The sequence below is a fragment of the Solanum dulcamara genome, chromosome 9 (genome assembly GCF_947179165.1).
Source record: "Solanum dulcamara chromosome 9, daSolDulc1.2, whole genome shotgun sequence".
Lineage (NCBI taxonomy): Eukaryota > Viridiplantae > Streptophyta > Magnoliopsida > Solanales > Solanaceae > Solanum > Solanum dulcamara.
This window is the reverse complement of record NC_077245.1, coordinates 72,964,298-72,989,285: the sequence shown is the minus strand read 5'-3', so window position 1 is coordinate 72,989,285 and position 24,988 is coordinate 72,964,298. Positions and strand designations below refer to the sequence as shown.

Here is a 24,988-nt window from a genome sequence, read left to right as displayed (position 1 = left end):
CTGGGAAAGCAAATAGGTATAAGGTTTTCTGTAACTGATTCATATAATTAATTTGTATAAGGAATTGGAGGAGGCATAAAATTTAATTGAAAAAGCAAATAAGTTTAACTTTTTCTACAAAGCTGTAAATATCTACTTTTGGTGTATTGGTTTCACCTAATCTGAATTTGCTTGGTAATAATTTGTTATTGGGTGTTTTAGCTCTCACTATTAAGAGGACTTTTAATCGAAACTCTAATTAAATATGAGAACATTTTATCTTTTTTTAAAAAAAAAATAAAGAAAAGATCTCGCATATATATTAATACAAAACAATTAATTAAATTTATAACTATTAAATATTTACTCATTAAGGATATAAAAGTCGTTCAATATGTAATCGATATTTTGGTAACCAATATTATAAAACGTGTAGAAATTTTCTACTCATAATTTACTTTAAATAGATTTCATGTTAAGCTTTTACTATTAGTATGATAGTATGTATCCTGCAATAAACTTAATTCTAATAGAAATATGTTTTATTTAATCCTAGTATAAAATTACATTTATACCCATTCATAAATTTTTTAGATAAAGAAAATTTTAACTTAAAATGGCAAACAAATAAATCAACTTTTAATAATATTTTGGCCAATATTTAGATATGTATTTTCAATCTTACATATTGAGGAGGTACCCTTTCTACACCCTAAGTACCCTTCCTCTCTTGCTTCAATTATTGAATTCAGAAAGTAATAAATAGTCAAGAAACCAGACTCCATTACTTTCTTTTTCTATGGCTGTCAGCTGCAGATTGTACATAAAACATAGTTGTACCAATTACAAAGAGAGAGAGAGAGAGAAAAATCATTCTTCATCACATATTACTCTTAGGATTCAACAGGTAAAATAAAGAGTGTTAGTAATTGTAGATAGAAACATTTATCTTCTCAAAATTATTAAAAAATCATTTTGTGTTCCTTGTTTTGCTTTGCAGATTTCAGAAATGGATATTTAAGTTTTAGATAGTCAAATGTTTACTTGTGCACTAGTAAAGTTAGATATTAGAGTTTTTAGCTGAAGGTCATATTTATATGTATTATGTATTTATTTAAATTTATATATCCTTATAATAACAAATTATATTTCATTCTTTTTCTCCTCTGCTTTATTCAATAGTGTATTTAAATGTGTTAGTAATCAACAATAACTTTGATTCATATTTCAAAGTTTATCTTACCCGTTATGTTTAATAAATTTGTGATTTGTAACTTCTTTTGTTTAAGAAGTTTAAGAGATGTATATTTTTTTCTCCACATGATAATTTTGCTTGTGTAACATAGGATGCTTGGCTCCCCTTTCAAAAAGCAAAGACATCATCTTGAAAATTACTCAAATCAAAATTTCTCTTGCTATTTAGGATAACTAAAACAGAAAGAAAAAACTTTTATAATTTAAACTACAAGGGAAAACTTTTATCATTTCACCATAGCTCTTGGTGTTATCAAATTCCCAACTTCTTGACATGTTTTCAAGTCTTAAAAACATCATAGTGGCCGTTTGGATTGGATTATAAGCTGTTTTTAGCTTTTTTTAGTGTTTGACTGACCAACTTAAAGTTATTTTGTACTTAAAATAAGCCTCAATAAATAGTTGAGTTTATTTGAATAAATTTATTTTAATCAGTTTATAAATTGAAAATAGCTTATAAGTCAAAAAAAAAAAATAGTGCATACCAACTTTTTTGGGTGAAAAGTCATACTCATGGGAAGGAGAAAAAAGAACAGTTATGATTCTTTTTTATTCTATGGCTGTCCACATCCCCCAACCACCCACTCAACCAAAAAAAAAAAAAAACTCCTCCTCTCTTGCCTCAATTATTCAAACTTTTGGAAAAGAGAAAAAAGTCATAGCTGTAGACTGTAGAAAACTATAGCAAGAGAGAGAGAGAAATCATTCTTCATCACATATTACTCTTAGCATTCAACAGGTAAAGTAAACTACACTTTTGAAGGTAGTATACCTGTGGATATATATAAACTAACTGTTACTTTTCTCAAAAAAAAAAAATTCTTAAAAAATCACTTTGTGTTTCCTTGTTTTGCTTTGCAGATTTCAAAAATGGATATTGGCTTAGCAGTTGGTGGTGCATTTCTCTCTTCAGCTTTGAATGTTCTCTTTGATAGGCTTGCTCCTAAAGGTGATCTGCTCAACATGTTTCAGAAGCATACGAATGATGTTCGAATCTTAAAGAAGCTGAGAATGACTTTGCTTGGTCTTCAAGCTGTGCTAAGTGATGCAGAGAATAAGCAGACATCAAATCAATTTGTGAGACAGTGGCTTAATGAGCTTCGAGATGCTGTGGACTCTGCTGAAAACTTAATTGAAGAAGTCAACTATGAAGCTTTGAGACTTAAGGTGGAAGGTCAGCATCAAAATCTTGCAGAAACAAGCAACCAGCAAGTAAGTGACCTCAACCTGTGCTGGAGTGATGATTTCTTTCTTAAAATAAAGGAGAAGTTGGAAGACACTATTGAAACATTGGAGGATTTGGAAAAGCAAATTGGCCGCCTTGGCTTAAAGGAGCATTTTGGTTCGACTAAACAAGAAACTAGAACACCTTCAACTTCTTTGGTTGATGATTCTGATATCTTTGGAAGGCAGAATGATATAGAGGAATTGATTGACCGTTTAATGTCTGAAGATGCAAATGGAAAAAATCTGACTGTAGTTCCTATTGTTGGAATGGGCGGCGTGGGTAAGACAACACTTGCTAAAGCCGTTTACAATCATGGGAAGGTGAAGGAGCATTTTGGTTTGAAAGCTTGGTTTTGTGTTTCTGAGGCATATGATGCTTTCAGAATAACAAAAGGGTTAGTTCAAGAAATTGGCTCATTTGACTTAAAGTTTGATGACAATCTTAATCAGCTACAAGTCAAATTGAAGGAAAGCTTAAAAGGAAAAAGATTTCTTGTTGTTCTGGATGATGTGTGGAATGACAACTACAACGAGTGGGATGACTTGAGAAATCTTTTTGTACAAGGAGATATAGGAAGTAAGATCATTGTGACGACACGTAAAGAGAGTGTTGCCTTGATGATGGGAAATGAGCAAATTAGCATGGACAATTTGTCAATTGAAGAATCTTGGTCTTTATTTAAAAGACATGCATTTGAAAACATGGATCCTATGGGACATCCGGAACTTGAAGAGGTCGGAAAACAAATTGCAGCTAAATGCAAAGGACTGCCCTTAGCTCTGAAGACGCTCGCTGGCATGTTACGCTCTAAATCAGAGGTCGAAGGGTGGAAACGTATTTTGAGAAGTGAAATATGGGAGCTGCCAGACAACGACATAGTGCCAGCGTTGATGTTGAGCTACAATGATCTTCCCTCACATTTAAAACGATGTTTTTCTTATTGTGCAATATTTCCTAAAGATTATCCATTTAGGAAAGAACAAGTTATTCATCTGTGGATTGCTAATGGTCTCGTACCACATGAAGATGAAATAATTCAAGATTCAGGCAACCAATACTTTCTCGAGTTGAGATCAAGATCATTATTCGAAAGGGTCCCAAATCCTTCTGAAGGGAACATAGGGAAATTCTTGATGCATGACCTTGTCAACGATTTAGCCCAAATTGCATCTTCAAAACTTTGTATCAGGTTGGAAGAGAGCCAAGGATCTCATATGTTGGAAAAAAGTCGGCACTTATCATATTCAATGGGAGATTGTGGTGACTTTGAGAAATTGACACCCCTCTACAAATTGGAGCAGCTGAGGACATTGCTTCCAATCAGTTTCCAATATCCTGGTGCTCCACTTAGCAAGAGGGTTCTGCATAACATACTGCCAAGACTAAGATCCTTGAGGGCATTATCGTTGTCTCATTACTGGATTAAGGAATTGCCGGATGACTTGTTTATCAAATTAAAGCTCCTCAGATTTTTGGACCTTTCTCGAACATGTATTAAAAAGTTGCCTGATTCCATTTGTGTATTGTATAACTTAGAGACACTTCTCCTGTCATCTTGTGCTGATCTTAAGGAGCTACCTCTGCAGATGGAGAAGTTGATCAATTTGCATCACCTCGACATTAGCAACACTTCTCTCTTGAAGATGCCGCTACATCTAAGCAAGTTGAAAAGTCTCCATGTGCTAGTGGGAGCCAAGTTTCTTCTAAGTGGTTTGAGAATGGAAGATTTGGGTGAAGTAGAGAACTTGTATGGATCTCTATCAGTTCTGGAGTTGCAAAATGTAGTTGATAGAAGGGAAGCTCTGAAGGCAAAGATGAAGGAGAAGAATCATGTTGAGAAGTTGTCTTTGGAGTGGAGTGAAAGTAGTGCCGACAATTCACAAACTGAAAGAGACATACTTGATGAGCTACACCCACACACAAACATAAAAGAACTCCAAATCACCGGATATAGAGGAACAAAATTTCCAAATTGGCTAGCTGATCATTCGTTTCTTAAGCTAGTACAATTGTCTCTTAGCAACTGCATGGACTGTGATTCCTTGCCAGCACTAGGACAGCTTCCTTCTTTGAAAATCCTTTCCATCAGAGGGATGCATCGAATAACAGAGGTGACGGAAGAATTCTACGGCAGTTCATTCTCCAGAAAGCCTTTTAAGTCTCTTGAGAAGCTTGAATTTGAAGATATGCCGGAGTGGAAGCAATGGCACGCACTCGACTTCCCTAAACTTGAGAACCTTTCAATTGACAATTGTCCGAAGTTGATGGGGAAGTTGCCTGAAAATCTTTGTTCTCTGATAGAATTAAGTATTTGGAGATGTCGTGAACTCAATTTGGAGACACCTAAACTGTTTACATCCCAACTTGAGAAATTATATATTTTTAATTGTAACTCTCTTACCTCCTTACCTTTTAGCATACTGCCGAGTAGCTTGAAGACAATAAGGATATCTGGTTGCCAGAAATTGAAATTGGAGGCGCCAGTTGGTGAGATGAGTTATTGTAACATGTTTCTCAAGGAATTGAAGCTAGAAGAATGTGATTCTATAGATGATATGTCACCTGAGTTGCTCCCAAGAGCACGCTCTTTGAGGGTAATTCGTTGCCAGAACCTTACGAGGTTTTTCATTCCTACTGCGACTGAAACTCTCAGTATTGTCGATTGTAAGAATGTTGAAATACTTTCGGTGGCATGTGGGGGGACCCAGATAACGTCTTTGTATGTTCAAAGCTGTTCAAAGCTGAAGTGGCTGCCAGAACGTATGCAGGAACTCCTTCCATCTCTTGAAACATTGTATCTGTTTTATTGTCCAGAAATAGAGTCCTTTCCTGAAGGAGGATTGCCCTGCAATTTACAAGCTCTTTCGATCGAGAATTGCAAGAAACTGGTGAACGGCCGAAAGCAGTGGCGTTTACAAAGACTCTCCTGTCTCAAAAAGTTAGAAATCAATCATAATGGCAGTGACGAAGAGATTCTTGCTGGTGAGAATTGGGAGTTGCCTTCCTCTATTCAAAGACTTACCATACGCAATCTGAAAACATTTAGCATCCAAGTTCTCAAAAGCCTCACCTCTCTTGAATATCTATGTATTCATTCCCCGCACCTCACTTTGCTTCAAAGTTTTCAATCACTTCCTGAATCAGCACTGCCCTCCTCCCTCTCTCAGCTGACCATTGTAAATTGCCCTAATCTCCAATCACTTTCTGAATCAGCACTGCCCTCTTCCCTCTCTCAGCTGACCATCCGTAGTTGCCCTAATCTCCAATCCCTTCCAGTAAAAGGGATGCCCTCTTCCCTCTCTAAATTATGGATTCACAACTGCCCATTGCTCAAACCACTACTAGAATATGAAAAGGGGGAATACTGGCCAAATATTGCTCAAATTCCCATCATAGAGATCGATAGGGAATACATGTAATGATTAAAATGAATGGCTCTCCAACAGATTTATCTTTTGTAAATTCTTTTCCTTTAAAAAATCTTAAAATTATCTGAACCTGATTTATCTTTATTGTAATTGTTTTGTATTTTTCCTTGAATTTTTTTCTTATTTTTTCATTCACACTTTTTTTATTTCTCATATATTTACACTAAAGAATGAAAAAATAAAAATAACATATGAATTAGAAATCAAATAATGATAATTAAAGAAGTCAAAAAATAATTCATGCGTGAAAAAGATTATATATACCCCTAAATTTTGCTTAAAAAAATTCACATATATGGATATATTTTTTTTAATTATTTTTTTACTTTCTCAAAAAAAATAATCTCCATACATGAATTTTTAAAAAAATAAAAAATTTAAAAATTATTTTTTTCACTTACTTAAGTTGAAAGGATATATGTGAGTTATTTTTATAATGGTGGGATATATGTGAGCAATTTTTATAACAGTGGGGTATGTGTGAGTCATTTGTGTCGGTAGAGGTATACCACCTGTTTGTTCTATGTATCTGCTCTATATCACTGTATATCAGACTATATATATACTGTATATCAGTGTATAAAATATTATTTTCTTACCTATCGGACTGTATAGATACTGTATATCCGTGTATACGATACAATTTTCCACCTCTATTCTATGTATACAGCTCAATATCAATATTCAAACCATGTATATTAGCTTCCTTTACATGTATCAACTTTCCGGCAATTCAAGCAAGATGATGGGAGACTCAAAACTCAATGATATGCAAGGATGGAGTCTAAAGATGGACTCGAATTGATATCACATGCACTAAAATAAGATTACATAAGCATTTACTCATTTTAAGCTAAATCAAGGAATATATCATGATATTTTAAGTTATCAAATTGATGGACATCATAGAAGTGACTAACAACATACATATATATATAGACAAAGGAAAGAAAATAAGAAATATATTCAACTAACTAAAGAACACGAATTTAATATATACGCTATACTAACTCAAATTTTAAAGAAAGAATTAAATCAATTAGGTCATGAAAGTTTTAATTAAATAACAACTTTAAGCATATTTTTATTATCTAAATCATGTTAAAAGAAGAAATTGAAAACATGAAAATCTAAATTGTCAAAGAAAACTATTTGGAAAAATAACAAACAAAATTAAGAGCTTTCATGGAATAATCCTAACACATGATAGCTAATTAATCATAACACATGTTAACTATAAAAAATTTCTATCATTAATCTATTTATTCTTAATACATGTTAACTAAACAAAATAAGACTACGAATCAACTAAATATAAAACATGAATTAATTAAATAAAATAAAGTTGAGAAAATATTTTACCTATTTTCGGGCAGCGAGACTGAGGATGACGAGCGAAAGACAACTTCACCATCACCCAAGAGTTTGATGGAACTCCAATACACAAAAAGAAAAAAGAAAAATTTAGACTCGAACCTTCGTGGGTTTTATGTTATAAGAACACTGTTCTTAGCCTAAATTTCGACTTCAATCTCCTATTTTCCTTGAAGAAAAATATAGATTGAAAGCTAAAAATTTTCACAACTTTTAGGCTGGGGACAAGAGTCCAAAATCCTAGTCAAGTTAAAAAAATTTCTAACTTTGGGGTGGCTAAAAAACCTCCCACTTCTTTTTTCTTCTTAATGAGAATATGAATCATTATATAGGCTCCAAAAACCCCAAATTCTTCATCAATTTGCGATGTGGAGAATGAGTTTTTTTTTGTAAGAAAAAACTAAAAATTTCAAAAATACAAATTATAATTAAACAAACCTAACTAACATTGTATTTAGTAAAAAATAAAATCTTTTGATGATTTTCGAATAACCACATAAATAGTAATCAAAGATATAGTTATATAGAAATATGTATATTATATTAAAATTCATAAAAAGATAAAAGTTAAGAATAACATGAAAATATATTTGTTTTTATAAAAGCTAATTATTTCAAAAATGTTCGAAATTTAATACCACTATTCCCGAGCAATTTGGAACCAAACCTTCTTTCCGCACTATTATTGATATGAAGATAATGGTCAAAATCGGATTAGTTTGTCAACTGCCCCCATTGAAAATATAGGATTGATCACTATTGACTCTGAAGGAACTGTAGTTGCATCTCTTTTCTATTCAAGAGCTTTTACGCATTTTCACAATCGTTTAAGACCACGAAAAATGGACAAATTTCTTTTCTTTGGAACACATACAAGATTCGTCACTACAAAAAGGAGACATTTTCAAGAAAAAACAGATATGCAGTTTAGTGCTTACCTTAATATCAGTTATATCTCCAACAACAAATATGTTTCTATGACCCTTGACTCTAAGATTCTCATCAACCTTCAATCTTCCAAAATTATCGATTCGATCTTTCAAATACGTTTCCCTTAACCACTCTGAACCTGGTAGCTTTCCCGTGCAAAGAAAATGGCAATCCGCTCTGATAGTTTCCCCAGACGAGGTGAAATATGTTCTGTTTCCATCCGAGTTGTTTGTGTTATTACTCATATCGACAGATTGCATCAATTTCACTTCCACATTCTTGTTTTTTAACCATTCTAAAGTCTTGTCAGACGCTTTTGGTTCGATGAACTCTAGTAATCTGGATCCATTGTGCACCAAAGTTACCTTCTTCTGAGGAAAATCGACAGCGATTTCTGCTGCAAGTTCAACACCAGTAGGACCACCACCAACAATCAATATAGAATCAGCTGCTTTTATCTTTTCATTCTCTGCAACAACATGAATGATGCAATAATTAGTCGACCCTCGCAACATTTTGACTAGTAATATCAAATGCTGGCTGAATCCCGTGAAAACTTGCCAGAGGAGCAGGTTACAACAAATAAAGAATCTGTGCTCAACGGATACAAAACACCCATGGTTTAAATTTGTTTTATCATTTTCCAAAAAGGACATCAAAATCATTCAACCTCGCGCCATTTTGACTAGTAACATCAAGTAGTAATCTATAACGTGAATAGGACGATGGCAAAAGAAAAGATCTAATCACTAGTACATCTCTACATCTTTGTAAAATAAAGAGCAGTAACGAGCAAGACAAGTGGCTGAATCCCGTGAAAATAAACTTACCAGAGGAGCCGATTTACAAATAAAGAATCTTTGCTCAACGAATACAAGACACTGATGCTTTAGCTTCTTTTAATCATTTTCCAAAAAGTTGATTAACTTAGCGAGAAAAAATTTCCCATACGATTATCCGGTTCCAGAAAACTTACCAAGACAAACGTACATGCAATTCGCTCATTAAAAAGCAGACAAGATGGTAAATCGAACGAATTAAGCACATATATCTAAACAAATTGATATTGTATAAGAAGACTTTGATGCTATGTATACCTGTTTGATATTCTTCCAATCTGTCCATTCTCGTTACAGGTAGGGGATCATAGTGACCGGTGGCTACCACGAGATAGTCATAGGTAACTTGGTGTCCATCTGCAGTCAAGACTTCTTTGTTGGTGATATTAGTTACTTCAGACACTATGAGACGCCCATTGGTGAGGTAATCTTTGTGGTGGATCAATGATCTCTCCGCGAAAGAAGGCTCTACCGTTGCTCTTAAACTCGCCTATGGTATCTCGAAATAGTCCTTCCTGTTAAATGTTTTTGACTAATTAAGACACATTGAACCAAATCGAAGTCAAATGATCACTCAACTAATAGTTATTATCTTATAAAGTCATTTTTTCTTCGTGATTTCAAATTTTCTTCAACAAAAAAAAAGTGACTTTCTGAGGTAATATCTTTTAATTGAGTGACCATCTGAGAAATCAACTCTACACCACAGTGCATAGAGAATGAAAGGTATAGTTATAAACCAATATTTCAATCTAAATCTTTCCAATGTTTTCCCCTATGTTGCTCAGATCCTCCAAAGGTATTACCGGACCTGTTGACATAGCAAGCTTTCATGAATTGAAGAGTTGTTAGAGTTGGTTGAAATATTGTTATAAGTAGTTAGTTGGCTGTTATGAGTAGTTAGGATTCAGTTACAGAGTAGTTGGTATAGTTGGTATGAGTAGAAAATACTGTACTTGTACAATTCATAAATACATGTATATATACATCTCAAAAGAGATGAAATGATAAGGTTCACTTTTGAGGAGATATTTTTCTCTATATATACATTTTCTCTTCCTTCTCTCTACAATCGTCTTCTTCATTCTTCCTTCTCTGTACATTCTCTTCTTCTCTTCTTCATTTTTTCTTCAGATCAAACTCCACTGCTGGAGTTATCTTGGTATCAGAGCCATCAAGGACTGTAGGGTAGAAGAAGCCCAGTCGAGAGAAGCTAGGAGAATCTAGGAGAAGAGATCAACCGGCAATCTAAAGTTCAAGCTTTCAGTCAAGGTGTATAAAACTGAAGCTACATCAGATTCCATGGAAATCGGAGGTGCGAACCTAAACGGAGCACATACAACAGCTGGTCCAATCAGTTATGAAGTTCCGAGTATAGGTCACAACCATCCTCTCTATCTCCATCCAAACGACACTCCAGGTAGCTCTTTAATCTCTTTACATCTCACCGACTCCGAGAACTATGCTATTTGGAGTAGATCTATGCGGATTGGACTCCTAGGGAAAGGTAAATTAGGCTTCGTTGATGGAAGATTTCCTAAGGATCAGTTTGCCCCTGAGATGTTTGATATGTGGGGAAAATGTAATGCTGTAGTCCTGTCTTGGATAATGAATGCGGTTGCACCCGGCTTATTGTGCAGTATTCTTTATGCTGGTGATGCACACAAGGTATGAAGTGATTTAAAAGAGAGATTTGACAAAATTAATGGCGCACATGTCTTCCAACTGCATAAGGAAATTCATAGTTTCACTCAAGGAATTATGAATGTTACAGAGTCATATACTCACCTAAGAGGACTGTGGAATGAGTTTGATTCTATCATGCCATGCCCAGGGTGCTCGTGTGCTGAATCAAAAAGATTCCAAGAACACTTTGAATATCAGAGATTGCTTGAGTTCCTTATGAGACTAAATGAGTCATATTCAACTGCGAGAGGCCAGATATTGATGCAGACTCCCATTCCTAACCTAAACAAGGCCTACTCTCTGATAGTAGATCATGAAAGCCAAAGAAACCTGGAAAGTACAAGTCATGAAAGTGTTAATTTTGGAACAGTTGAATACACTGCTCTATTCAGTAAAAAGGGAGGAAATGGCTCTAATCAAGGAAGGAGTTTTGGCCATCAACCAGGAGGTGATGGCACCCTAGGAAGGGGACACTATAACAACCAAAACAAGCCACAAAAATTCCAGAAGTCAATCATTATATGTGAGGTATGTGGTTAGAGGGGACACTGCAAGGAACAATGCTTTAAAGTGAACGGCTATCCGGTTAGGTGGAAGTCAAAGAAGAAGTGGGAACGGTTTAACTCCAGTTCATATGCCAATCAGGCTGAGGTTAATCAATGTGGAAGTTCACAGGTTGACACATCTACACCTACAGCTTTCTTCACACAGTATCACTACAATCAGATATTACAAATGCTGGCCAACGGAGGTGAAAATGGAGGAGAACACTCAGCTAAAGAAGCTACAGCAGGTAGTGCTCTATCTGCTTTAGTATCTAAATATGTAGACAAAAGTTGGATAGTTGACACTGGAGTAACAAATCATATGCTTCTAAGACTGAACTTCTAATTGACTTTCACACTGTACCACCATCTGAGAGAAGACAAGTAATGTTACCCACTAGAAATACAGTGTCAGTCTCACATGTTGGGAGTACTCATATTCTTGGGAATCAATCTATTAGCAATGTTCTATTTGTTCCTGACTTCAAATGTAATCTCTTTTCTGTGTCACAACTCACCAAAGAACTCAAATGTATGGCAGCCTTCTTCCCTGACTTCTATGTTTTCCAAGATCTCTTCAGTGGTCAGGTCAAGGGGATTGGTAAAGAGGATCAAGGGCTCTACATTCTGAAGGAAGGCACTCTAAAGGCAGAAGTCAATGGTTGTTCAAATCAGCTTCAAGATATAGCTCTTGCTAACTCCACAAGTAGTAATGTCATTCCAGCTGGAAAAGCTACTCTGTGGCATCTAAGGCTAGGTCATATACCTGTAGATATAATAAAGAAATCATCCAGTATTGAGGTTCTAGATAATGAACATTCTACTTGTACAGTTTGTCCACTTGCTAAGCAGACTAAGCTTCCTTTCCCTGTAAGCTCTCATGTGTCAAATGTTGTATTTGAACTTCTTCATTGTGACATTTGGGGTCCCTACAGGGTATCCACTCATGATGGAAAGAAATACTTTGTGACTGTAGTTGATGATTACTCCAGGTTTACTTGGATTTTTCTTATAGCCTCTAAGTCTGACACAATTGTGGTGTTAAGAAATATTTTCACACAGGTTCAAAACTTATTCTCCACAACTGTGAAGACCCTGAGAACTGATAATGGTTGTGAGTTCCTTAGTGCTGCATTTTATAACATGCTTTCTACACTTGGCATCCTTCATCAAACCTCTTGTGTCTATACTCCTCAACAAAATGGAGTTGCTGAGAGGAAGCATAGGACTATCCTGGAGATGGCTAGAACACTCAGGTTCCAGTCTTCTGTACCCTTAAAATTCTGGGGTGAGTGTGTCACTACTGCAGTCTACCTCCTTAATAAAATCCCCTCAAAACTCCTTCAGTACAAAACCCTATTTGAAATGCTTCATCTGCATTCCCCTTTCTTAGCTCACATTAAAGTATTTGGTTGTCTTTGCTATGCCACAGTCCCTCATATCCTTGACAAATTCTCTCCTAGAGTTATACCAGTTGTCCTAATGGGTTACTCCTCATAAAAAAAGGGGTATGTACTATATGATCTCCATTCTAAATCTTTTTTTTGTGAATAGACATGCAGTGTTCAAAGAAGACATTTTTCCTTTCAAGGATGTTCAAGTTTCATCTAATCCACTTTTTTCCAGTACTCACACTTCTAGACTCCTCACAGCCACACTCAGAGTCCATCCCACCATCTTTACCTCCTGTAGTACCTCTTGAGCTCCACTCTTAGCCTCCCCCACCTTCTGTTCTGAAAGTCCTCCAGACCTAGTAAGCCACCATCTTGGCTTCAAGACTTTATCACCACCTCTACATGCAATTCTTGCTCTTATCCTATTGCAGCCCATATATCCTATTCCCATATATCTCCCTCTTACAGCTCTTGCCTAGCTGCTTACTCAGCCATCACTGAACCCACCTTTTTTACAACTGCCTCACTTGATCCTCAGTGGGTTCAAGCAATGCAGGAGGAAATTGATGCCTTGGAGGCTAATCACACCTGGTCCCTAGTTGATTTGCCACCTGACAAGAGACCTATTGGTTTTAAGTGGGTGTATAAAGTCAAGTATAAATCCACAGGTGAAGTTGAGAGGCTGAAAGCAAGACTGGTGGCCAAGGGGTTCAACCAACAAGAAGGCCTAGACTACACTAAAACTTTCAGTCCAGTTGCTAAGATGGTCACTGTCAGAGCTGTTGTGGCCCTTGCTGCATCTAGGGGGTGGCTTATTCACCAAATGGATGTCCACAATGCCTTTCTCAATGGGGACCTGCTAGAGGAGGTGTACATGACTATCCCTGATGGGTTTGCCAGACAGAGGGAGTCCAATACCAAGGTCTGTAAACTCCACAAGTCCTTATATGGACTCAAACAAGCCCCCAGACAGTGGAACTTGAAGTTGACTGAAGCCTTACTGAAGTTGGGATTCCATCAAAGCCACTATGACTACTCCCTATTCACCAGGCAAGTTGATAGTGATATACTTATTGTACTAGTCTATGTGGATGACTTACTAGTTACAGGTAGCAACACTGGTCTAGTAGAGGACACAAAAAGAGGCCTACAAAAGCAATTCAAAATGAAAGACTTAAGTGAGCTGAAGTTCTTTCTAGGCATTGAATGTGCTAGATCCAGTCAAGGAATTCACATGTCTCAGAGAAAATATATACTGGAACTGATTGCTGAATGTGGGCTAGGAGGAGCTAAACCTGTAAGAACACCATTAGAACAGAATAAGAAGCTTACATCAGTGAGATATGATGAACACATTTCACATGAAGGCAGAGTTGATGACCAGCTACTGCAGCCTGAAATGTACCAAATACTTGTGGGAAGGCTCTTGTACCTCACCATGACCAGGCCAGATATAGCCTTCCCAGTTCAGGTGTTGAGCTAATGCATGCACAATCCCAAGCAGTCACATATGGAATCAGCATTGAGAGTGATCAGGTACCTCAAGGAAGCACCTGGCCTTGGGCTACTAATGTCATCTAAATATACAAATACACTGACTGCCTACTGTGATTCAGATTGGGGTGCTTGACTGGAAATAAGAAGATCTGTCACTGGATACCTAGTAAAGTTTGGAGGATCACTAATCTCTTGGAAATCTAAGAAACAAGAGACAGTGTCCAGAAGCTCAGCAGAAGCTGAGTTTAGAAGCATGGCCAACTGTGCAGCTGAGATCACCTGGTTGGTAAGCCTGTTTAAAGAGCATGGAGTACAAATTGAATTACCTGTCAACATGTTTTGTGATAGCAAAGCTGCTATTCAGATTGCTGCAAACTCAATCTTTCATGAAAGAACAAAGCATATTGATATAGATTGCCGCTTTGTAAGGGAAAGAATATGCTAAGGAATGCTGAAAACTAATTTCGTACACACATAGGACCAACTAGCTGATATACTTACCAAAAGTCTAGGAAAGTCTCAACATCAACAGTTGCTGAACCAGCTTGGGATGATGAATCTCTTCAAACCATGAGCTTGAGGAGGAGTGTTGACATAGCAAGCTTCCATGAATTGAAGAGTTGTTAGGGTTGGTTGAAATATTGTTATAAGTAGTTATTTGGCTGTTATGAGTAGTTAGGATTCAGTTACAGAGTAGTTGGTATGAGTAGAAAATATTGTACTTGTACAATTCATAAATACATGTATATATACATCTCAAAAGAGATGAAATGATAAGGTTCACTTTTGAGGAGATATTTTTCTCTATATATACATTTTCTCTTCCTTCTCTCTACAATCATCTTCTTCATTCTTCCTTCTCTATACATTCTCTTCTTCTCTTCTTCATTTTTTCTTCAGATCAAACTCCACTGCTGGAGTTATCAGGACCCGTGTCGGATCTTTTAAAAAATGCAAAGTTTTTAGAGGATCAGATACACACATAGCGGTATTTTTAAAGAATTTAAGCGATAATTGTTACCATGAAGGCCTTTTTTCCAACATGTTCCTATTTTTTGAAGAATCCAAGCTTTAGGGGGAATAATTTAGCTTTGGTATTATATCCAGAATTTATCTAAACTCTATAAGCAAACTATAAATGACCAACAAACAGAGAAGAAATTGGCATGTGTGGCATATCTAAGATCACGAGTTTTAAGGATACTTATTATATTTTTTCTATTTTAAATCCAGCGTTTAGTCAAATACAGTTATATAAAAGGCAACAAACCTAAGTACTAGGTGATATTTTACTGTTTATTAAAACTTTGATGGACAAAGTTATACAATACTTGTGCTAGTGGAAGTACCAAATACCATGTAGAATTAGTTGAGTTGCGTACAAGCTGATCCGAACACTACAATTATCAAAATAACAACACTAAGGGGTTTCTACACATAGTACAAAATTGAAAAAATGAGAGATGAACTTACGGATCAATAAGAGTTAAATCTGCATCAAATTGAAGAGACTTTGCAATAAGGGAACCAGCCACTCCGCCACCAATCACCACCACCCTCCTCCCTCTTCCGCCGTCGCCCCACTCCGGTGGATTCTCCATCCCCACAATTATTTTCTTCACAAAAAGAATTTTAAAAACTGTGGAGAAATTAGGAAAGAATTAGAAAAATCATGGAAATTGTCAACTACGCGGGAGTAACAGCTTTTTAAATTAATATTCTTAAGGACTAAGTCATGATGGAAAGTACAAGGAAAATTCTAATACTTCCTCGTCTCAAAATAAATGTTACATTAGAAAATACAAATATTAACCGTATGTTTCAACTATACTCTTATAATTAATCTACTACTTGATAGTGTTCAGTTTTCAAGAGATATTTATTAAACGAGGATAGTTTAGTAAACTGCATATTGTATTTATTATTTTCTTAATGAACGTAATTTTTGGTAAGGTAACACTTATTTTTCGTTAGGAAGTGACAACTTGTTTGAATGGTTGTTATCTATAGTATTGTGTGATTGCATCGTTACTTTATTTATTTTATTTTATTAATTATTATCTAATAATTATATTTTTTTATCGTAACTCTACATTGTACCTTCTTTTTCTCGTAGATCTATTCTTTAATCGGTAGATGTAACAACAAGAAATAATATAAATTATTCAAATATTAAATTTATTGAAATAATATTATATGATACAATATAATATAACACATTATGAAATAATACGTAACAAGTATCCAAACAAAATAAAATATAAGAAAAATGTATTCTTTTTCATTTTCGTTGGAGAAGAATCAACATAGAAGATTCCAATTAAAGGAAAAGAAATTCAATAAAGTATTATGGAAGAAACCTTCAAACTTTCTAGTACGTTGTAAGTTTCATTTTATATGATATTATTTTATTTTTTATTTTTTTCAAAAAGAATATTTATTCTTATATTTAAAAATAATTTTTTAAAATTTCATATTTTCTTAAGGAAAAGTTTTTATAAACACATAAATATTTGTCATTTTTATGATAAAACTTTCTAAGTCATACCATAAGAAAAATGTCAGTATTCAATAAAAATACATCGCATAAATTAATTTTAAAAAGATATTAATATAATTTAATTTTCTTGAATTAGTGTACCTACGATATGTTGTTTTATATCCTGTCTTATCATGTACCTAATTAAAGCCAATGTGTTAGAAGAATTAGTTTTGACAAAGTCTTCCTAATTACATGGTGTCCAACAATTTTGATACAGCTGAATAAATATCAAGAGGCCACTTGTCTTGATCAAGGCGAAGCTACGTATGGCCGACAAAGTTCATTCGAATCAGTAGATGTTGAACTCTATCATTCGACTTCTTCGTATGTTAACTTTTTCATATGTTGAATTTCTTTTCTACAAATTCTGATTATGTCACTGTCACTGTCTCCTACCACCTTCAATTCCTTCATCACAGTCTCCACCATTAGTCATAACAACCAACTACCTCTATTGTCATCATCTTTACCAATCAATTACCTCTATCGTCAACTGTAGCTCCGCCCCTGTCGTCAAGTATCACCACATGTCATCACTACTAACTACCTCATCCGCCAATCGCAATTATCATCGGTTAGCATCTCACACGTCATTATTAATTATCACCACTATCACTTATTTTAAAGTGTGTTTTATTAAACTAACCATTTTTACAATCATCAATTTTCTCCAAATATAATATTTAATTATTAGTTCACTTTTATTTTTCACAAATATCCTAATGATTAAACAAAAAATTACACTTTCTGGGCCCAGATAATTATTGAATATTCTTGTTCCCATCCTCTTGTTTCATATCACCATAGTGATATACTCATATGGGCCTGAGCTAAATATCACACCATTTCATAGTAGACCTTACAATAATATTCTTGTTCCCTGCTTCTCTCAGTAAAAATTTCGTGGGGTATTCTATTTGGACATATTATTTAAGTCATACTAAATTTTAATTTTTTTTATGTATCTATCTATTTCAGAATAATTTTAGATAAAAATATTTGAAATTACATAAAAATGATTAAACTTCAACTATATGCGCATGAACAGCTAGAAAAATTGCCTGAACTAGCTTCAGGTAAAAAAGGATGAACTTCAACCACTTATGGCTTAAGTTCAGATACATATGACTTTGACAAGTCTAACTTCAGATATTGTACATCCGACTTTATTCCAAATTGACTTACAAATTTTACACAATCGAATATCTACGCATTTCGATCGCTTCTCCCATAGGCTTCCATATAAGGCTTGTCTTGCTAGAGTGATACTTAAAAGTCTTATTCGTCACTTTCATTTAAGTGTTATTTATGAATGTTTATATCAAATCAATAGATATTTAATATGTGTTTGTGCATATAATTCTTTAACTTAACTAATATGGTTAATTAATTAAACAAGATCTAAATTAACAAGTAGATCGAAAAGCTTAACAAATGCCTATATTATAAGTTCAAATTATTATTTTTTCAAATACTCACATTAGTTAAAATTTTAGTATCGTATCTTGTTTGATTTGACATAGATCAAGAACACCAAAATCATGTGGTGTCTTGCATTAAGCAATTTTTTAATATAAATAACTGCATATATAGGACATGTAAAGAACAATAAATACCTTATTTTTGCCATGTTGTTAATATAAGTTTAATTTATATTTGTAGTTTACTCCATATTAAACTGAAAAAAGGAGACAAACTTATCTACAAGACATATATTGTTTTGAAGATTAATACTAAACAAATGATTAAAACTAATAAACAATTAGTGATTATCACATGTATGCTTGTAATTAGAGATCAAAGCATGTGGGGTGTTTAATTTCAAGGCATTGCAATAAGTTTTATCACTTAAAAAAGCAAAGGACCACAACAATTAATTCTTCAAGAAATCAATGTTTCTCATAGGATTGAACATGGGCTTAATTTTAGGTTTAGACTAAGTGTGGAACACTAAAGAATCAACAAGTCCTAGATGAGTATATAATGTTGAGTATCATTTTGATAGCAAACTATGGGATAGTATAAAAATACTAGGAGTATATATCTACATACACACATATATAGACCACTAAGGTGTCAATGGAATGGTCGGAATTTTTTTATTCTTAATTTGAGATCTCAAATTTCAATAGGAGAATAACAATTTTTTTGGAGAAAACCCCTTTTTTCATTATTCTTAATCAAAGATCTCGAGTCCGACCATTAAACGGGAAACTTCTTAGTAGGAAGCTTTTTTCTTTACCTCTACTCTTAACGCCTTCTTTGTTTTCATTAAGATTAACACATCTAAATCTAAATGCTCATCTAAATGATTAAGATGTTACCTCTAGATCTGAACACTGAATAATTAATATTGATTGTTTTTCAAAATTTTGATATTTATCCCAAATTGATCCATGATAAATTTGTCAAAATATTTTTAAAAATGTATATTTTTGTTTGATGTATTATATATAGTCATAATAATGTAATCGCATAGTAAAAATTGAGCGAACTAAATTTTGATACACTTCTTTGCCCATTTGAACCCAACTTTTGGGCAATGTTAATAATCTGTCCATTTATTAACTAAGAGCCCGTTTGGATTGGCTTTAAGTTGGTCAAAACCAACTTAAAGCCCATTTTTAGCTTTTGGACGTGTTTGACTAATGCTAACTTTAAACCATAAAGTTTTTAAAGTCAGTTAAAAATGAAAAGTTAGGATTCCTAACTTTTTTTTTCTAAGTGTTTAAAGTCATTTTCTTTGACAGTGGAAATTACTTTTATATCTCTTATATTTTAACTAAATTCCTAAACTAACTTTTTTATTCTTTTAACCCTAAAATTCACATCATTTTCCTCATTTAAGCACTTTTATCCAAACACTCAACTGCTTATTTATAAAAATAATTTTCAGCACTTCAAAGTTCTAAAAGCACTTTATACATAAAAATTACTTTTTTTAAGATCGTCCAAACGGACTCTAAATCATTTTGATCCGTTTATTTATCATCGATAGCTATGAGTATGCTTTTGATTGGGCTTTTTGGGGGGAACATATATTTCATATGGTGCTACATTAGGTAATTATATCATATGTCATATGTGCTACATTAGGCAATTATATCCTAGTGCTGGGGAGAAATTAAAGGCTCTGTTAAAGTAAGAATTGTTTTAATTAATAGATCTAATAATTTCATAAATACTTCATCCGTTTATCTTTATTTGTCCAATATATTAAAAATAGATGACTAACAATATTAATTTAATTTATGAAATCGAGAGATAATTTATACTTAGTTCCTAAATTACTCTTATCATTAATTAGTAGTCATTTATTTCTATTACATTTTTCAAGACATTATATTTATTATATTCAAAAGATGATAGGGTAAAATTACCTTTCTATTTATAGTTTTTTAAGAATTGTGCAAAATCAATAGTGGACAAGTATTGTTGGACGGAAAGATGAAACACACAATAACAAGATTTAATTTCTTTTTATCATAGCATTCATGCTTCTCTAATAGTTTTCTGGTCCCTCCTAATATGCCTTAATTAGTATGTAGCAAAAACAAACAAAATTAACTTTCTTTTATTATTGTAAGGAGATATGGAAGTCATGTCATTAAAAAAAAAAAAGATAAGTGTCAAAAAAATATATATATATATATATATATATATATTTTGAATTTCATACTTAAACTATCACTTCTTAGTTTGAGAAACGCATATCTCTCTTTTATTCCACTCTCACCATGGTGTGTGTTCTACACTCTATCTTTCATTTTAAAAAATTTATCACATCACACTCCACATAGACAAAATATTCCACCAAGACAAATATTAAATAAATTCTTAGAATTAATTAAAATTAAATATTAAAGTATCACTATCCCATTCTCAAATAAAATATAAAATATTTTTATTATCCCAATCCACCACTTTTTCTCACCATAACCCCCTCCCCCCCCCACCCACCCAAAAAAAATTGTTTTATTTTTATTTTTTAAATTTCTTTTATAAAAGATATTTTTTAAAAAATTCTTACTTCATCTTTCCCCTCCCCCATCAAATAATAATTTAGATATTATTTTTATATATATATTTTTAAAATATTCTATCCCGCCATATCTAACCCTCCGCTTCAATTTTTTTTTCTCATTTTGTATTAGATACATACACATGAGTGAGAAAAATATTTTAAATTTTTTTAAAAAAATAATTTTATTTTTTAAAAAATAAATTCGTTTTTTTAAAAAATAATTTATTTTTTTGGAGATAGAAATACTTTAGTTTTAACTTTTAATTAATATTAATAGTTTATTTAATTTTTATCAATATAGAATATTTTTGCCATGTGTCAAAAAAAAATTAAAAAATAAAGAGAGTAGAGAGTGTGTATTACACACTATTGAGGTTTGTTTTTCAAACTGAAAAGTGATAGTTTAGCTATGAAACGCATATTCTCAATAGTTTATGTATGAAATTCCAAAAAGAGGGATAAATTGATTTTTTTTTATTTCTTTAGAAAGGTTTAATATGAATATAATTGCTTCATAAATCAATTAAATTATTCATATAGACTTAAGTAATTTCATTATTACATTAGTAAGTAATTACCCAGCTCTGTCATTGGCCACCAAAGTTGTACTCCGTAGCATAGTAAGTATAGGAAAGCGCTATAATATTATGTACGGATTCGAACGAACTCAATATTTAATGTTTAAATATTTTTTTTATTAAATATTGTGATTAAAATAAACTAAGAACTTACAAATTTTAAATTTTAACTCTTTTTCTAAAATAAATATCTATTCATTTTAACTATATAGTTAAATGTTTTGAATTTGAGTCATTAAATGAAATAAGCTTTGATAGAAAACACATTATCTTGAGGTGCAATTTTCAAATACGAATATTTTTGAATATCCGATGAAAAAAAAAAGAGGAGGGAGAATGGATTTGTTAATGAGCACGTGGTGGCGCATTTAAGAGAGCAAAACGCACATGGTTTTGACCAAACTCACCTCGTTATACACAAATTTCATAAAAGCAGCACCATATAATAATAATAATAATAATAATAATTTGAGTAACAGTTTATTAGTCAACTATCTCAGAGGTTTAAAAAAGATAAACTATATGTAGAACAGGGGCGGAGTCATTTTAGGCTAAGGGTGATTCAGTAGCCTCCCTTTTTGCTGATAAATTATATGGTGTCCGGAAGCTAAATGCAAGATATTATGAGCGTATATTTAATTGGAAAGATTACATAAATTTTATAATGTTAAGAGCTAATTATATTTTATTTTTATTTTTTTCCATATTACAAAAATTTCTTAAATTTGATGGAATTCGGATACATCCCAAAACGTTCTGATACATCGCGTAAAATGATGTATTCGAGTGATACATTGCGTAAAGTGATGCATTCGACGTTTCGATACATCACGTAAAGTGATGTATCCGAATGATATATCGCGTAAAGTGATGTATCCGAAAATATGAGAGAGTAGAAATTTTTGTATTTTTTTCAAATGGTAGATAATTTTATAAAATATAGTAAAATAAGTTATTTATTTAAGTAATTTTTTCTATTTAATTTTGTACACTCTTCACCAAAATTCTGGGCTTCATCGCTGACACAGATCATATTACTACCTTATAAAAATAGAAAAATGATTTTCAATTCAAAAGATATGTTTAAAATAGGCTTAAATTATCGACTGTTTCTTAAAGTTATCCGTATATTTCACTTAGACACCTTTAGTAGGACTATTACCTATTTAACACTTTTAATAATTGAAATTTGTTCCTATGAGACATTTTTCAATAATCAACAAAAAAAATTAAAGAGTGTAAGGCAAGTGATATGACAAAATGACAAATTAAAAGATGATATGTGGCACTGGGCTCCAAAAATTATTAAAATGATGAATTTTATATTTTAAAAAATAAAAATTATTTCAAATATATTTTCTATCTAATTTTTTAATTAAAAATATACAAAAATGACACTACACTCTGCCTGGCCCCACCCTACCCAACCTCCTCTCTTCTTCATCTTCTACAGAAACATTTTCTTTCCCAAGACCTCAAAATCCAACTTTCTTCTCAAATTGCTTGCGTATGAAATATTTTTAAAGATTTATTTTTCATACCTAATATTTGAGAGTGAAAGATATAATAAAGAGAAATTGGTACAAGAGTGATGAAGAACGGAGTTTGATTAATCATCTCAAAATCGTAACAAAGAAAAATTAAGAAGACCCAAATTAATTTTTTCGAATTCTCTGATATCATTTTTGATGAGTTTAGTGGGTTACATTTTAATTTGAGTGGTAGTATATTTGTTCGAAGGTGCTCGAAAATGGAGATGGATGAACGTACTTTTTTCACATGTCCAAAAAGTTCTTTCTTTTTGCAAATTTCATTAATTGATTCAGGTTTTTGTTTTTTAATAAAGATTGAAAAGAAGTAGAATTTTTAAAAACAAAAAACAAAAAAATGGAGACAAGATGGTGAAGAAGACGTCTGAAAGGGGTGGGTGGGGTGTTTTTTCATTTTTAGATTAAGAATTATTAATTTAAAAATATTAGAAAATTTTCAAGTTATTTACAATTTCAAGTGTCAAAGAAAGAAGAAAAAGTGTAAGCATTTTAAAAAAAAAAACAACCTTATTTCAGATTATTTCACGCGCACAAGGAAAGTGAAAAACATTTTTTTTGCCAAGCGTTTTGTATTTAATAGGTACTCATTTTGAACAGTTTAGGTATTTAATAAATAATAATTCTAGTTAAGATATCTAAGTGAAATATACGAATAATTTTAAGGGGTCGACGATGACTTAAGCCTTTAAAATAATTATTAAGAAATGTCAGTTCATAATGTATATTTTGAAAGTTTTTTTTTTTGCATGCCCTTATATAATAATTGCATGAAGTTGTGCAAAATTTATTTATCATTTTATATGAATATAACAAAGAATAATAATGTGTGTGTTAGTGAAATATAAATTGAACTATTTAGAGATAAAAATATTCTCTTGAATATGGAGTATATTTTTATTTGATGTTCGTTAGTAACTTTGTGATCCGACCAATTAATTTAAATTCAAATTAAGAAGTCCTACTTAAAAAAATAAAATGCTCTTAAAGCTCAAACTCAGAATCCTTTTCAAATTAAGTCATTTATGAACAAATAATTTTTTAATTACTAATTATCATATAACAATTTTTTCATTATTAGTCCCTGGATAAAAATTTATAAGTTGCAAAAATAAACCTTCTTTTTCCTAATCTTTCCCATTTTGACACAAATAATTTAACTGTGCGTAGGGGTGAGAAAAAAAAAACTAATTGGAAGTTGTATTGGCTTAGTTGCAACTAAACCTACCACCCTAACCATGATTTAACTGATAAACTATATCTTTCAAAAACTTTAATTAACACTTCGAACATTTTAATTTTTAGTGTACGTTGCACGTGTGTACCGCGTTAATTAATAAAAATATATATAAAATAAATAAATTATTATATATGTAATTTATATCATTGAGTACACAATTTTGAAAATCATGTAAATATTACTAAGTAATATGTTTGAGTTACAAAATAAATATATAAAAAAAGTAGGACATAAATTGAGAACTTGCTATTTTAACTTCCCTATAACTTCTTACCCTTTTTAATTAATAGGTTTTAAAGTTCAAGATTGATATCCTAAATAATATGTAATTTTTATCATAGAAAATAGTTGATGAATTTTATTATTTAGATGAGGTTTATATGTATAATAATTAATTAATAATTTTAAAAAATAGTAAAAGACAATTTTATATATTGCGAAGTATATTTTTATAAAAGGTAAAGTTAATTGATTTAGAAGTATCCTATAAACTTAGGAGTTTTGTTAGTAGAAATTTTTTGTCTGTATTTTTGGACTTAATTATATAAAGTAATATTTAAATGGATTTAAAAGTATAAAATATTAGGACTTCTTTAAATAGAATTGTAGACTTTTTTTTTATAAAAGACAAAGATAATTGATTTAGAACTTTGATAAAATTAAAATAATTGGGTACTTGGGTCCGTATTTAAACACGGGCAAGAGTAATCTAGTGTACATATGTTTTTCTAAAGTAATTACACTCCTAATATTAAAATTAGATATATATTTTAGATTTAAAAGTTTTTATTTTATCAAGGTTCTTCCCATATATTTAGGAGAGCTTAATTTTTTAAAGTATTTTCCTGCACTTACCTAAAACCTTAGATTGAAGATGCCATTGATTAATGATTAGTACTTAAA

The 24,988-nt window shown here is 32.3% G+C and overlaps 1 protein-coding gene and 1 pseudogene across 2 annotated transcripts; one reads left to right on the top strand and one right to left on the bottom strand.

The window, feature by feature from the left end:
- The first annotated feature begins 1,889 nt into the window (after positions 1-1,889).
- Positions 1,890-5,941, top strand: LOC129903072 (putative disease resistance RPP13-like protein 1). Of its 2 annotated transcripts, none has more exons than XM_055978554.1 (2): positions 1,890-1,972; positions 2,095-5,941. In XM_055978554.1, exon 2 carries the CDS (start codon positions 2,104-2,106, stop codon positions 5,878-5,880), a length of 3,777 nt encoding a protein of 1,258 aa, XP_055834529.1. In that variant the 5' UTR covers positions 1,890-1,972; positions 2,095-2,103; the 3' UTR covers positions 5,881-5,941. The 2 variants fall into 2 exon arrangements, with proteins under 2 accessions (XP_055834529.1, XP_055834530.1); XM_055978555.1 differs by having other exon boundaries at positions 1,909-1,996.
- A 2,025-nt stretch (positions 5,942-7,966) lies between these two features.
- On the bottom strand, positions 7,967-15,761 carry LOC129903779 (uncharacterized; annotated as a pseudogene).
- Positions 15,762-24,988: the final 9,227 nt, after the last annotated feature.